This window comes from Carlito syrichta, unplaced genomic scaffold, assembly GCF_000164805.1.
Source record: "Carlito syrichta isolate Samal-C Ts95f unplaced genomic scaffold, Tarsius_syrichta-2.0.1 Scaffold131799, whole genome shotgun sequence".
Taxonomy (NCBI): Eukaryota; Metazoa; Chordata; class Mammalia; order Primates; family Tarsiidae; genus Carlito; species Carlito syrichta.
Window position 1 is genome coordinate 11,735 of NW_007075895.1, and position 16,862 is coordinate 28,596.

General features: G+C 46.3%; 1 protein-coding gene across 1 annotated transcript in view; it reads right to left on the reverse strand.

Annotated features, from left to right (window-relative positions):
* LOC103250723 (serine/threonine-protein phosphatase 2A regulatory subunit B'' subunit beta-like) overlaps window positions 1–4,542 on the reverse strand; it is a 14,548-nt gene extending 10,006 nt beyond the window's left edge. Inside the window, 1 exon segment of the mRNA XM_021708172.1 lies at window positions 4,371–4,542. Within this exon segment, the coding sequence (XP_021563847.1) occupies window positions 4,371–4,542 (172 nt within the window).
* Window positions 4,543–16,862: the final 12,320 nt, after the last annotated feature.

Sequence of the window (16,862 nt, forward strand, 5' to 3'; positions counted from 1 at the left end):
CACTCACCTCGGCCTCCCAAAGCGTGGGATTACAGGCTGAGCCACTGAGCCTGGCCGGCTGTTACTTTTTTAAGAGACAGTGTTGATGAGGATGTGGAGAAAGGGGAACCCTTGTACACTGGTAAGGGGAATATAAATTGGTACAATCATTATGGAAAACATATGGAAGTTTCCCAAAAAGTTAAAAACAGAACTACTATATGATCTACCAGTCCCACTTCTGGGTATATATCCTAAGGAACCAAATCTGAATCTTGAAGAGATGTTGTTGTGGGAAACCAAATCAGAGAGACCGTGACACCGAGGCTGGTAAGCAGGAAGCTGTGTTTATTTCCAAACACCAGCATTCAGCCCAGTGGACTCCATTCGCAAAGGGTGGGCCCTGATCGCAGTCGGGTTTCAGCTTTTATATGTTTTACATTGGCTTTGGGGGAAGGGGCTTTTCATGGTGGAAAGTTTTGTACCTTTTGTAATAACAGCAAAGATTGCGGTTTTAGGTTTCAGCTGCAGACGCTGAGCATGGTGTGGTGTGCTGTGCCAGGAAAGGTGGCACAGGAAGGGGCTCACGGCTTTAGCTGCAGGTACTGACAGGTACTGAGCACGGCGTTTTGTATTAACAAACTGGAACATTTTGACTATGATATGTGCTTAAAGCATTTTCTAAAAACCCCCTACCACAATATCTGCACTCCCATGTTTGCCACAGCAATATTCATGAGCTCCAATATATGGAAAAAAATGTCCATTAACAGATGAAAGAATAAAGAAAGTATGGTGTGTGATATAATGAAATATCATTCAGCCTTAAAAAAAGAAGAAAATCTTGTCATTTGTGACAACATGCCTGGCTCCGGAGGGCATTATGTTAAGTGAAATAAACCAGACACAGAGAGACAAACACTTCATGATCTCACTGTACACAGAACCTAGAAGAGTCAAACTCACAGAAGCGGGAAGTGGAGTGTTGGTTGCAGGGTCCGAGGGGAGGGACCGTGGGGAGGTAATGACGGAAGGGTATGAAGCTTCCGTTATGAGGTGAGTTCTAGAGATATATGACATAGTGCTTCATGGGTGTAGACTGATCCTCAGACTCATCAAGATGTGTAGATTAAACATGGGCCGGGCTCAGTGGCTCAGCCTGTAATCCCGTGCTTTGGGAGGCCGAGGTGAGTGGATTGCCTGAGCCTGAGGGTTCGAGACCTGCCTGGGCAACTTGGCGAGACCTCATCTCTACAATAAATCAAAACATTAGCCGGGCATGGTAGCACGCACCTGTAGTTGCAGCTACTTGGAAGGCTGAGGCGAAAGGATCACCAGAGTGCAGCAAGTCGAGGTTGCAGTGGCTGGGAGCAGCCACTGAACTCCAGTCTGGGTGGCAGAGTGAGACTCCAACTCAAAAAAAAAAAAAAAAACCCCAAGATTAAGTATGGACAGCTTTTTATGTGTCAATTATACCTCAATAAGTGACTTTTCTTTTTTTCAGTTGGAATCTCGTTCTGTCGCCCAGGCTGGAGTGCAATGGCACACTCACGGCCACCGCAGCCTTGACCTGCTGGGCTCAGGCAGTCCTTCCACCTCAGCCTTCCAAGAATAAGTGGCTTTTTAAAAGGTGGTAAACCAGGCCAGGTGTGGCGGCTCACATTTGTAATCCCATCCCTGAGGCAGGTTGATTGCTTGAGCCCAGGAATTCAAAACCAGCCTGGGCGACATAGCAAGACTTCGTCTCTACAAAAAGTCCATCCCCCCCAGATTTAACTGGGCATGGTGGCATGTGCCTGTACTCCCAGCTACCAGGAAGATCAAGGCAGAAGGATTCCTGGAACCCAGGAGGTCAACACTGGTGAGCCATGATTGTGCCACTTAACTCCAGTCAGGGCAGCAGTGTGACACCCTGACTAAAAATAATAATAAAAATAAAATATAAGGTGATAAACCAAATTAAACTGTGGCACATCCATATGATGGAATATTATTTAGCCATAAAAACAAGTGAAATACCAACATCCACTACAATGTAAATGAACCACAAAAACATCATGCTAAGTGACAGTAGTCAGTCGCAAGGATTACAGACGCCATTGTATAAGGTGTCTAGGTTAGGAAAATCTAGAGACAGAAAGTAGATTGGTGGTTACCTGGGGCTAGTAACTGCAAATGGGCATAGGGTTTCTTTTTGGAGTGATGAGAATCTTCTGAAATTGATCATGGTGATAGTGGGACACCACAATATACTAAAATTTACGAAATATGCTAAAACCTTTGAGATGCACACTTTAAATGTGAGAGTTGTATATGTGAATTATATCTCAATAAAGATGTTAGATAGGCCAGGCGTGGTGACTCATGCCTATAATCCAGCATTTTGGGAGGCTGAGGTGAGAGATTGCTTGAGCCCAGGAGTTTGAGACTGGCCTGGGCAACTTGGCGAGACCTCATCTCTACAACAAATCAAAAAACTAGCCAGGCGTGGTGGCGTGCGCCTGCAGTTCCAGCTACTTGAAAGACTGAGGCTGTGGTGGCCATGAGCGTGCCACTGCACTCCACCCTGGGCAACAGAGTGAGATTCCAACTAAAAAAAAAAAAGATGTTATATAAAAAAAGAAACCAAGATCTGGGTGCTTGGTGTACTCAGCGCTCCTGAGATGTCATGGCTTCTAGGCCCTCACTCTTGGTGTCTCCATCTGTATCTACAAAAAGCTAAATATGCCGGGCTCGGTGGCTCAGCCTGTAATCCCGTGCCTTTGGGAGGCTGAGGTGAGTGGATTGCCTGAGCCCGCGGGTTTGAGACCCGCCTGGGCAGCGAGACCTCATCTCTACAATAAATCAAAAAATCAGCCGGGCGTGGTAGCGCACACCTGTAGTTCCGGCTACTCGGAAGGCTGAGGTGGAAGGATCGCCGGAGCCCAGCAGGTCGAGGCTGCGGTGGCCAGGAGCGGCCACTGCACTCCAGTCTGGGCGACAGAGTGAGACTCCAACTCAAAAAAAAAAAAAAAAGAAAGAAAGAAAAGCTAAATATGACTTCATACCCATTGTGGCAGGATCCTTTACAGAGAGAGACAAGACACCGAGGTTTCTTTGCACTGGCCTAGCGGATTCACATCCAACGACTGAGCCCCAAACACAGTAGGACATTGCCTTATATTACATTTTAGCCCCTTTGTCTCCCTTCTGTGACAACCTGCATTTTTGATTGGGTATTTTATAGCACAGGGTTGTAACTGGGTTACTCAATCGCACATAGACATTGACTATGCCACGTCACTTTCTCTCTAACATTCTTTTTCTATTCTGGGAAGGCCCTTATCTCTTTATTTTAGAAAGGCCCCTGCCTCATTCCCTGAGTTGATGCTCAGGCCCTTTTAAAGCTAAAGAGCATCATCTTGGTTTAAGGACTGACATTTCCATAATATCATTACATGTGCTGCCATTTTCCTTTTGACCATGACCTTAACGAGGTTGGAGGCAGACCTTATGACTAAGAGAGCTAGACAGGGCAGAGTTAGACACATTTCCAAAATTATAAGTATGATACCTATGAGGGTTTTTAATTCCCCCCAAAGTATTGAGAACCATCCCCCAAACAATTTCTTGGGGTCCCAGCCTTTTTAGGTCTGGACTGGGACACGAGCAATTTTTCTTATCTGGTTGGTGGTTTTTTAAAATGGCCTTTTGCTCATCATTTATTTGTAAGCAGCAGTTGCTTAGGGTAAGTTTTCCATAAACAACTCCTTTAGAAGCAAGCAAGCAGTCTAAGGCTAGACGATTTTGATAAATAGCATTGTGCATCTTGGTTTGCTGTTTGGCTAAGTTGTGTCTCTGTAGTTTCATTAGTTATAATTTTTAACAACCACCTGTAATCAAATTGTGTGGTTAGCATGTAAATGGTGGTCTGATAGCCCCAAGATCCATTCTCTGTCCAGGTAGCCGGGCCATAGTATTGGATAATACATTTAGGGGGCCACTCATCATCTTTCCAGTTTCCAATTTGTAAGGCATGCCGTTTTCTTTTTTGGGTGTCCCAGTTCTCGTACACTTGGACTTTCTTTTTTTTTCTGAGTCAGAGGCTGTTTATGGACTGGGCAGCGTTCACAATATGTGGGGCTCCTGGGCGCCCTCTTGATGCCGCCAGCGCCTTGGTAACTCCATGCCCGGCCCTCCCCACAGCTGGCCATCCAGGGCTCTGGAGGACCTTCAGCCAGGATCACCCCTCTGTCCAGCGGGTGGGGATGGCCCAGGGCCAGAACCCACTGGCCAGCCTCCAAAAGACCAGCCTCCATGGCCAGGGAGAATCTCAAGAGTCTGCCCCCGCGGGCCTCGTCGCTTTCTGAGAAGGGGCCGGGAAGGGTCAAAGGACTCCATTTCCATCTCGCCTTCCACCTTCTTCTGCTTCTCATCGCGGTCTACAAATCCCACACCTCCTCTCTCCAGCAGTGCCCGCGGCACTGTGACCTGGCTGTACACAGGCGCCCTCCTCACTGCCCGCGGCTCCTCCTCCTGCAGCGAGAAAAGCTGCGCCCTGGTCAGCACGCCCAGCACATCCATGGTCCCGCTTCTCGACCTTTTTGCGAAGATCAAGTGCAGTATACTAGGACTTTCAAGTGTTCCCCTCTAGCAAGTGGGAGCAGGAAGAAGGAGGGTCGGAAAGACCCAAACACACAAGATCCTGACCAGTTTGGGGGAAGTACAGCATTGTCCTCCTAGTATGACATATACTCTCCTTTTCCCGCTAGCATCATGTCTAAGGCCATATGATATTTTTATGTCATTCTACTAGTAGCGTTTAATTGTTCAGCAAATTTTTATAGCATCTCTAGTATGATCAGTAAATCTTTGTTGATTATAATATATACATAATTGATTCAGTTTACATTTGTATTTATAGTTACCCACCAAAAGAGAGATTTAAATCCTGCAGCTATTTCGATTTCGAGCTTTGAATCTATTAGGAACTTCCCTAGGGCCTCCCATAGCACTTGGAGATATATTAGAGTCGAATGAGTCGAGTACTGGTGGTTCAGATAATGATTGTTTGATCCCTTCTTTAGAAAAGCCAATTTTTTTTTTTTTTTTTGAGTTGGAGTCTAGTCGCCCAGACTAGAGTGCAGTGGCCACTGCCGGCCACCACAGCCTCGACCTGCTGGGCTCCGGTGATCCTTCCGCCTCAGCCTTCCGAGTAGCTGGAATTACAGGCATGCGCTACCACGCCCGGCTGATTTTTTGATTTATTGTAGAGATGAGGTCTCGCTGCCCAGGCAGGTCTCGAACCCGCGGGCTCAGGCAATCCACTCACCTCAGCCTCCCAAAGGCGCGGGATTATGGGTTGAGCCACCGAGCCCGGCTGAAAAGCCAATTTTTAAAAGAATATGCTTTGGCTGTTTCCTCTACCTTATCCTCTCTTAGATTGAAAGGGCCTCTTGCTCAAACCCCTCCTCTTAAGTTTACAGTTCACCAGTTTCAACCTGGAGATTGGGTGCTGATCAAGTCCTGGAAGGAGACTGAGCTCTAATCAAGCTGGGAAGAACCCTATCAAGTGCTTCTGACAACTGAGACAGCCATAAGGATTGCTGAAATAGGGTGGACGCATCATACCCATGTCAAAAAATCACCCAAGAAAGTTACGGTACCAGAGAACACTCCCATTAAATGGAAAGTCCCTCAAACTGAATCACTGAAACTAAAATTCAAGAAAACCTAATGTATTCTTCTGTACCTTTTCTCATAGCACTGCCAATTGCATTTCTTATCATATGTATGTTTATTGCTTTTATCATTAAACGTATTTTGCATGGATCTTTTCAGTCCTGAGCATCCATGGAAACTTAGCTTACCTTAAAGGTATTACTAATTCTAATCATAGTAATAAAAAAAGCAAAGGATGATTTATTATTAATATCACAAAAACTAACTCCCCAGTAACTATTAAATTTGATGCCAGTTCTGTCCTGTCACACAAAAGTCTTCACAACCAAAAAAAAAATTATCTATGGTTGACAAATACCTTTGTCCTGATACCACTGCTGAAGAGCGTCTAAAATGTATCAAACCAAATATGGGGAGGTTGGCCCTTGTGTTAAGAATAGTATAACTTTACTTGCCCCAAATAACCCTTGCCAGGACTGATCTGGTGTCTTTTAAACCACCAATTTAAAGACTGGATAGCTCCAGTAACTTGGCGAGATCTCATCTCTACAATAAATAAAAAAAATTAGCCGGACGGGGTAGTGCACGCCTGTAGTTCCAGCTACTTGGAAGGCCGAGGCACTCCAGTCTGGGCAACAGAGTGAGACTCCAACTCAAAAAAAAAAAAAGAAAAAAGAAAAAACCCTCAAAAATAAAATTCAACTTATAAAAGGTTCTACTCATCCTAGTTGTCAACACTTACAATGTAACCTGCTGTTATTAGCAGTAACCCAACCATAGACAGAGATCCTGTGATACCTCAAAAATACAGGTTAGGAGCAGTCATATCTGGACAGAACCCTCTAGGTAAATTTTGGATAAGATTAATTACAATGCCTCCAGCATCTTCACCGTCCATCAATACTACCCCAACCCCTAGTCCAAACTCTTTACAGCTTTGGGAATTGAACCAAACTAACCCGCAAAGTAGTCCTGGCAAGGCAATGACAATAAAAGTAACAGACTTAAAACAAACTTTAGAGGTTAGAACAGTATCTTAATTCTGTCCAATTTCCTTTTCAAGTTAGGATAAATATGTCAGGAGCTTGAGAGTTTTGACTCCCAAATTCCTGATACATCCTCGTTCCTGCCCATTCTCACCCCTTACACTCCTGGTCTTCTTGAGGATTACAAGGTGGGGGAATATAGGAAAGTGGATCCCAAGGCTTTTCCCTTTCCTCTGGGGGCTTAGATTATTTTCTTTCTTTCTTTTTTTCCTTTCCACATTCCCCACTTTAAGGAGGAACATGGGAAGGGCCTGCGGTAGCCAGCAATGGGTATAGTCCTTTTTCTCAGATGAAACAGAGGATTTATTATTTGCATAAATTATTAAAGTTTGGCAAAGCCAATCTTTATTAGAACCAAATTCTGGTCAAAAGATCAAGGGCTGACATACAGTTTTTTTGTCCAGATAAAACAACAAAATTCAATCATACTCTTTTTTCCCTTCTTCTTAGTTCTAGAATCATTTTCCCAACCTTCCAACATTCGTCCCAGTGGACTGTACAGGAGAATTTTAAGGGAGTCCTTCTGACCTCCCTTCCTCGGTCTAGACTCTTTGTTACCCATTCTTGGTTACCAGGTTATTCTGTGCAATTCTGGAGTTTCCAAAAGGGTGTTCAATCTCCCGTAATGGAGATTTCTTACAGACCTTAAGACTCTGGGCCTTATCTGAAAGGCTCAATCCACCTTACTGGAGGTTTCTTGCAGATTTCAGGATCTCTCCCGACTCTACTACCATCCTAAGCCGTATAAGGTCGCCACAGACCTGTGGGTTGGGACTCTACTCTCACTTCGTCACTAGGTAGCATCTCATTCACTTGCATTCACACAAGGGTTCCAACCCACCGCCCAAGGCCCTAGAGTTAAGGTTTCATCCTCCTGTAGGACTACTCAGGCAACTCTGGGAGGTGATCAGTTTCCCCTTCTGCCTCTTAGGGGCAGGCTGTACCAAATCGAACTCGGGTTCTTACCAGTCTGATGGGCGGTGCTCCCTTGGCTGGTTCCTGGGCTTCACCAGGTTCCTTTGTGCTCCTGGGGTCCTTGCCCCAGCACGCCAGGAGGGCTAGTCCCCAATGGATCAATTGGTCTGCTGGTGCCAGGTGAGGTCACCTCTTCCAGCATCCTGGGGAGGTCTCACCCCAGCGACAAGGAAGGCGAAAACATTGTCTCTGCCTCCCAATTTCCTGGCCAATGCACCAGAGATGTGGCAGGATCGTTTACAGAGAGAGACGAGATAGCAAGGTTTCTTTGCCAGGAAGCAGTATTTATTTGTGCCGGCACCGGCTCAGCAGATTCACATCCAAAGGCTGAGCCCCAATGCAGCGGGGCATTGCCTTATGTTACATTCTAGCCGCTTTGTCTCCCTTATATGGCAATTTGCATTTTGATTGGGTCCACAGGGTTGTAACTGGGTTACTCATGTGCACTTAGACATTGACTACGCCACATCACTTTCTCTCTAACACATTCGTTTACTATTCTGAGAAGGCCCTTATCTCTTTGTTTTAGAAGGGTCCCTCCCTCACCATGTCTCCAACTCAAATCTAACACCACACGGGTCATTCAAGCTTCCCCTACTTGCTTGCTTTCAACCTCTCACTTCAACAGTGAGCAGCGTGGCTCCCTGCTCTGGCACGCACTGCAGCTAACAGTTCAGTTCTAGTATACACGTACATTGGTTTCAGAATTGTTAACCTGTACCCCTGTGTAAAACAACGTTAGCAACCAGAGTACAGTGCTTATGCACAGTTTACTTGCCTTTATTCTTACAATCCCCACTCATTTCCCAAATTAACCAGGTCATCTCTCCCCCCCCCCCGCCCCCTGCAGTCAGGTTATTTCATACATGCGTAATACAATAAGATTTTTTTTGTCAGACCCTGAATTCCATCTCCCCACCACTCAAATTATTTTTAATTTGCTTAGTTAAGGTTCGTGGGTTGTGCTATGACGTTCCACAGGTTCTGACAATTTTACAGTGTCTTGAATGTCATAATGATAGTGTTATATAGTTTATACCACCCTAAAAATCCCTGTGCTTCACCTGTTCAACTTTCCTCCTGCCCCAATCCCAAAAGCCACACGAATTTTTTACTGTATGTGTGATTTTTTCCAGAATGCCATATAAATGGAATCATGTGGCATAGATGTACCAATTTTTAAATGAACTTTATTTTTTAATAGACTTTATTTTTTAGAGCAGCTTTTTAGTGAATAGCAAAATTGAGCAGAAAGGAACGGAGCACTCCCCCACATCTGCAGCGCCTTATTATTATTATTATTATTATGCCAGGGTCTGTCTCTGTCACCCAAGTTGGAGTGTACTGGCACAATCATGGTACATCCCAGCCTCAGCCTCTGGGCTCAGGCAATCCTTCCACCTCAGCCTCCTGAGTAGCGGGACTATAGACACATGCCACCATGCCTAGTTAATTTTTGTACTTTTTGTAGAGACAAGTTCTCGCTATTTTACCCAGGCTGGTCTCAAACTCCTGGGCTCAAGTGATCCTCACACTTTGGCCTCCTGAAGTCTGGAATTGCAGGTGTGAGCTACCATGCCCAGTCCAATCTCTCCCATTGTTTTTGTTTTTTAAGGCTTGATTTTTTTTTTTAATTTATGCATTTATTTATTTATTTTGAGTCAGAGTCTCACTCTCTCATCAGGCTGGAGTGCAGTGGCACACTCACAGCCACCACAACTTCGACCTGCTGGGCTCAGGGAATCCTTCCGACTCAGCCTTCCAAGTAGCTGAAACTACAGGCATGTGCCACCATGCCTGGCTAAATTTTCTTGATTTATTGGAGTGATGAGGTCTCACCAAGTTGCTCAGGCTGGTCTCAAATGCCTGGGCTCAGGCAATCCTCTTACCTCGGCCTCCCAAAGTGCTGGGATTACAAGTGTGAGCCACCATGCCTGACATTTCTCCCATTATTAACATTAGGCTCCAGAGTGACGCATTTGCTATAATGGACAAACCCACGTGGACGACACATCATTCTCACCCACCTCCACAGTATATATTAGGGTTCACTCTTGGTGTACATTCTGTGGGTTTTGGCAAATGTGAAATAACATTAATCTACCGTTATAGTATCCTACAGGGTAGTTTCACTACCCTACAAGTCCACCTGTGCCATACCTGTCTTCAGGTCCTGTCCTGGCCCCTTCAGAACACAAAGGGAGAAGCACGAGGAAAGCCCACCCCCATGAACTAGGGAGAGTAATCTCAGGGTTCCATGTCAAAGATTTGTGCAAGCGGCAGTCAACTCTCCAGTTAGGACAGAACACTAAGAAGTTAAGATCATAGCTGCCGGGCTCGGTGGCTCAGCCTGTAATCCTGCGCCTTTGGGAGGCTGAGGTGAGTGGATTGCCTGAGCCCGCGGGTTCGAGAACCGCCTGGGTGACGAGACCTCATCTCTACAATATATCAAAAAAAATCAGCCGGGCATGGTAGCACATGCCTGTAATTCCGGCTACTCGGAAGGCTGAGGCGGAAGGATCGCTGAAGCCCAGCAGGCAAGGCTGCAGAGGCCGAGAGCGGCCACTGCACTCCAGTCTGGGCCACCGAGTGAGACTCCAACTCAAAAAAAAAAAAAGATCATAGCTACAAAGCATGGACATCTTATAAATGTATACTATGTTTGCAGTAAAGGCAACAAGAACCTGCTCTTAAACTTGCCCCATGTAAGGCAAGTGGCTCTATAAATGGCTGATTTCCCCAGAGCCATCACTGAGTATCTCAGTCTTGAAATGTATTTTTTTAAAGCTTTTTTCTACCCTCTTACTCCTAAAAATGTAGCCTTGATACATGCCTTAGACGTTTCTCTTCTCCCTTTTCCCACCAGACACTCTCTTGTATCACCCCACACTTACCTAATCATGTGTTTGTTAGAGATTCCAAGGGCTGGCCACGCACAGTGGCTCACACCTGTAATTCCAGCACTTTGGGAGGCTGAGGTGGGAGGATTGCTTAAGGCCAGGAGTTCAAGATCAGCCTGGACAAAACAGTAAGACTCCCATTTCTACCAAAAAAAAGTCTTAGAGATGGCGGGGAGGGGGCTATCTTTGAAACAAACCAGGCATAAAGACCTAACTGTGAAACTCTCTCCTGGAGATAGAGATTACTTCAAAGCACCTCATTTGTCACCCAGCCACAGCTAAGACAGTGCCAGCTAGCACTCAAGATGGACAATAACTCAAGAGAGTCTCCAGAACAAGCTGTGTAGACCTGCACCTTATGCGCCTCCCGCATGCGTCCCATGCCCGGTTTCGCTTTTGAAGCCCCTGAGTGCAGCCCGGCAGATGAGATGTTTTCTTTGAGGCATCAGCCCAGCCAGTTCCTCCATTGCTGGCATTTGAAAAAAGCTACCTTCCTTCCACCACACATCGTGTGTCTGTCTTCTCAGGCAGCAGGCAGACGAACTTGGTGTTTACAAAGCCACTGCACGTAGCTGTCATTATGACATTCACCAGCACCCCACCCCCACCCCAGCATTTGGGGAGGCTGAGGCAGGAGGATCGTTTGAGCCCAGGAGTTCAAGATCAGCCTCAGCAACATAGCGAGAGCCCGTTTCTACAAAAAATAGAAAAATTTGCTGTGCATGGTGGAACATGCCTGTAGAGCTACTCAAGCTGAGACAGAAGGATCACTCGCCATGCCAGTGGAAATCAGTTTTGTCGTTTGAGTTTTGAAAGCTCCTTGGCCGCTGGGGAAGCAGCACAAGCCCTAAGGGACAGTTTCATCTCTAGAGACCTGGGAGCATCGGATCTCTCTAACTCTCCGACACAAACAAGTATATCACGTGAGGCTCTTATCAGACTGAAGGGAAAGAGACCACAATGTATGACTATCACCAAGGTGTTTGGCAAATAATAATCTTCATAAATGGTAACAGTTGTTTTTAAAATGGAAAACTCTTTTATTTATATACAGTTATAAATTACAAACTTACTTTGCCTAATCATTTTAAATACCACTGAGACAGACAGGCTGGAGGAGATCAGCTCCATTTTACAGGCATGACTGTAAACGCTGGGTAACAGCAATTTTTTTTTTTTGGAGTTGGAGTCTCACTCTGTCGCCCAGACTGGAGTGCAGTGGCCACTCCCGGCCACCGCAGCCTCGACCTGCTGGGCTCCGGCGATCCTTCCACCTCAGTCTTCCGAGTAGCTGGAATTACAGGCATGCACTACAATGCCCAGCTGATTTTTTTATTTATTGTAGAGATGAGGTCTCGCCAAGTTGCCCAGGCAGGTCTCGAACCCCTGGTCTCAGGCAGTCCACTCACCTCAGCCTCCCAGAGGCGCGGGATTACAGGCTGAGCCACCGAGACCGGCATAACAGCTATTTTTAAAGTAATTATTATTGAACTGGCGCAGTGGTTCATGCTTGTAATCCCAGCATTTTGGGAGGCTGAGGCAAGAGGATCGTTTGAGCCTAGGAGTTCAAGATCAGCCTCAGCAACATAGCGAGACCCCGTTTCTACAAAAAATAGAAAAATTTGCTGTGCATGGTGAAACACGCCTGTGGAGCTACTCAGGCTGAGACAGAAGGATCACTTGAGTCTAGGAGGTTGAGGCCGCAGTGAGCCATGACTGTGCCACTGTACTCCAGCCAGAGTCAGAGTGAAATCCTGACTCAAAAATAAATATATAATATATAACATAATTATTATGTAGGATTTAGTTATTTCAAAAGCAAATAAAATATATTTTATAGATAATCAATATTTCCTTGAGGTTTATTCATCAAATGTTTACATACACAATGGTAGGCACAATGACTGCAGAAGGGTCCCAGGCTGGGGATGCCACTTTTCAGTATAAATTAGGAAAACCTTGTTAAAAACACAGTCTTACCCCAGTTATCAGCAATGTTAGAAATAGTCACACCCTTTAACATAGTAAACTTCCTTTAGACAATAGAAACATATATAAATGAACAAATTTAAAAGTGTTATTTCTAGCAGGGCAAAATATGAAGCAGCACAATGTTTAATCTAAAAAGTCAGTTAAAAGCCGGGCTCGGTGGCTCAGCCTGTAATCCCGCGCCTTTGGGAGGCTGAGGTGAGCGGATTGCCTGAGCCCGCGGGTTCGAGACCCGCCCGGGCAACTTGGCGAGACCTCATCTCTACAATAAATCAAAAAATGAGCCGGGCGTGGTAGCGCGCGCCTGTAGTTCCAGCTACTTGGAAGGCTGAGGCGGAAGGATCGCCGGAGCCCAGCAGGTTGAGGCTGTGGTGGTCGGGAGCGGCCACTGCACTCCAGTCTGGGCGACAGAGTGAGACTCCAACTCAAAACAAAACAAAACAAATAAAAAGTCGGTTAAGTATTTGCATCTCTGCTCTACCCAAATATTTAGTTTTGAAAATGGTATTTTTCAGAAATATGTAAAGATATTTGTTCAGAACCTTTAGAGGAACTTTTCTGAGGCAACTCAGCCTTCAGAGAAAAAAGGGAGGGAAATTTTCAGGAGGCCTCCAAGTTTCGACAGTCGAAGTGTTCCTAATTTTTTCTTCTTTTTTTTTGAGTTGGAGTTTCACTCCATCGCCCAGATTGGAGTGCAGTGGCCGCTCCCGGCCACCGCAGCCTCGACCCACCGGACTCCGGTGATCCTTCAGCCTCAGCCTTCCGAGTAGCCGGAATTACAGGCACGCGCTACCACGCCCGGCTGATTTTTGATTTATTGTGGAGATGAGGTCTCGCCAAGTTGCCAGGCGGGTCTCGAACCCACGGGCGCAGGCAATCCACTCATCTCAGTCTCCCAAAGGCGCGGGATTACAGGCTGAGCCACCGAGCCTGGCTAATTTTTCCTTCTAATGAAGGCCATAGTCATGTGATTCAGTCAGCCCAAGAGGGCCTGTTAGATACAATGAAAGGCCTTCACTAAGGCGAGTGGATTGGTGTCTCCTTTGCTTTTCACCTCTAGACTGGTTTGAGATTAATCCATCTGAGAAAAGCCCTTATTCTAATCCTCGAGATCAGGTGACATAACTTCCCAAGTCCAGTCCATGCAGATTCCAGTCTAGATACCCAATAACACAGCGTGTAAGATCCTGCCTCAGAGCTCACAACCTCAGGTTAACCCACATGACTCTGTGGAGGCCTAGCAGACCATTCCCTGGAAGCCTGAAGTGGATTCTTCTCAAACTTTAGGCTGAGACATATCCTGGCACCTGGACCCTTCATCATGGCATAGTGTCTTCCAACCACAACTCATCCTTGCTCTTGGTGCCTAAGGGACTCTGCCATCAAGCCAGGTGTGGAGAGATGGAGAGGGGGCAGGAGGCTTCAAATGCCAATATTTCCTCCGTCCAGATTTCATGACCAGATGACCTTCCAAACCAAACACAGAGTGATCTCTTGATGAGCACTAGGCTTGAATGAAGAGGAGAGAGCAGAACACTGGACTGAAGAGAAAGAAGAGAACTTTCCTGCAGCAACAAAGAAATAGCCTCTTCTAGAATCCTGATAGGGCCTGGACTCCTGTGGGGCTGAAGCAGTGGGTGGAAGAACTGGCAATGGGGTCCTAGAATACAGTGATGCACTTGGAAGTCTTGGAATGAGGAATGCCGCCTGGTGGTTGTTAGGGTTAGGGTGCAGAGGGGTTGCAACACCGCCGGAGTTGGCATGCTGGAGTTGTGCCCTGGTAATGAGATCCGAGAGATGCAAAGATTTGCAACACACAGAAAGATGGACGAAGAAGAGATTTATTTTAAGAACAGTTTACTTCCCACAGTCAGGAAGAGGGCCAGCACTCTAAGATAAGGGTGGCACCGTAGCCCCCTGAGCGCCAACGTAAATCCCTTCCATTGGAGATGTTGCCATCAGGTAGCTGTGACTGCCGTGACTCCCTTGTTGAGTGCTTGCAAATGTCTTGGAGTCCCTGGAGAGGGCAGGTCTGGGTCACCAGACACTGAGTCATGGGGTCTCACCACACCCAGGAGTTTATTTTCAGATTACAATAGGCCGATACTGGTCATGCTTGAGAGATCTGGGTTTTTAGAGAGACAAAGTCAGCAAGGTTAATCTTTACCTAGAGTATGCATTTCTCCAGGACACAGATTCTGTTTTCTCATCACTGTGTTAAGAGCTAGACAAAACATAATAGCTTCCTGCTCTTGGTCTGTCTTTTCAGTGGTGGTGATTTTCAGAGTCAGCACCTAGACACTTTGGTAGCTTTCTCAGGAATTATTAGGACAGAAGGACATATTGAGGGAGGTTCAGGGTGACTGAGTTCTGTTGCCTATACTGATGTCCAAACAGGGTTTGGGTTGAAGATAACAGTATCAGTTAGACTCTTAGGACTGTGAATAGCTGTCCCCTGGAATGGTTGGGCCCTGGGCTCCTAATGATGCTCTAGGTAGAGATGGAAACAGTTAGTGGGCTCTAGGGTCATGGGTATGTATCCCTCAGGGCTGGGGCATGTGGAGGGTGCTTTCCCACACCCAGCATTCAAAGTCTCTTGGGTGGAGGAGGTTGTTAATATGTAGGTGACCTAGGCAGAAGAGCCATGGCAGGTCATGGTCTAAGAAGAGGGAGAATTTGACACTATTTGGTGAGTTAGCCATCTGCCTACCTGTTATATCAGTCTGTTTTGCATTGCTATAAAGGTATACGTAAGGCTGGGTAATTGATAAAGGAAAAAGGTTTATTTTTGTCTCATTGTTCTGTATGGTGCCAGTGTAGGCTCAGCTGCTGGTGAGGCCAGAAGCTTTCACTGGTGAAGGAAGGCAGACGGGGATCTGGCATGTCACATGGTGAGAAAGGAAGCAAGAGAGAGAGAAGGGAAGTGCCAGGTTGTTTTAAACAACCAGATCACATGAACTAATAGTGCAAGAATGTATGCATTGCCTCAAGAACAGCCCAGAGCAGTTCATGAGGGATCCGCCCCCATGGCCCAATCACCTCCCACTAGGCCGCCCCTCTAACGCTGGAGATCCCATCTCAGCATGAGATTTGGAGGGGACAACATCCAAACCAAATTACCTGTTCATCTGGACCACGTGCCCCTTCTCCCACAGGGTCTGCTTAGGACAAGGCACAGAGAGGAGGCAAGGCACCTGCAAGAGATGTGCTAGGTGTCCCCACTGCAGTCCTTCGGACATTCCAGGGATCCTGGAGGCTCAAAGGGGGGCAGACAATGGATTCATTCTCACTACCCAGGCCAGGATGCATCTGCTGCCTTTGCTTAAGCCTGAATGGGATGCCCTAGGGTATAACTGCCACCTGGACACATGGCCAGTGCAGCTGCAGCCTCAGTCCGGGGTTAGGAGCCCAACCCCACAGGTTAGGTTCCAAGGATGAAGACAGAAAGCGATGAATGTACTGACTCCAGTACTTGCTTTTCCTTGTGTTGTTCGTGTATCATAGGCTTTGGCAGACGCATTTGATTGGCTTTAAAAAGTAAACTAAGAAGAGTTTTAAGGGTTTAATTTTTTTTTTGAGTTGGAGTTTCACTCTGTCACCCACGCTGGAGTGCAGTAACATGCTCACAGTCACCATAGACTCAACCTGCTGCGCTCAGGTGATCCTTCCACTTCAGCCTTCCAAGTAGATGGAGCTACAGGCATGCACTGCCATGCCCAGCTAATTTTTTTTTTTTTTTTTGTAGAGATGAGGTCTCACCAAGTTGCCCAGGCTGGTCTTGAACTCTTGGGTTCAGGCAGTCCTCTCACCTCTGCCTCCCAAAAGTGCTGGGATTTCAGGTGTGAGCCACCGCACCTGGTGGGTTTTATGTTTTATTTGTCAACTTGACAGGGCCACAGAGTACCCAAATATTTGGTTAAAAATGATTTCTGGGTGTGTCTGTGAGGTGTTTGTGGATGAGATTTACATTTGAATCAGTAGACTGAGTCAAGCAGACTGCCCTCCCCAGTGTAGGTGAGCCTCAGTCCTTTCCCCAAAGGCCTGAAAGGAATAAAAGACTAGGAAAGAATTCTTTTTCTCTGTTGCACCCTCTTTTAGCTGGAACATTGGTCTTCTCTTTCCTTCGGACTCAGACAGGGGTTGGAACTTAAACTATTGGCACTCCTAGTCCTCAGATTCAGATTCAGATGGCTCGTGAGTCTAGATTTCTCAGCCTCAATGACCACATGAGCCCATTCCTTTTTTTTTTTTTCTTTAATCATAGCATACTGTCAAACTTGTGCTCCCTTCTTAGCCTCCTGTGTAGCTGGGA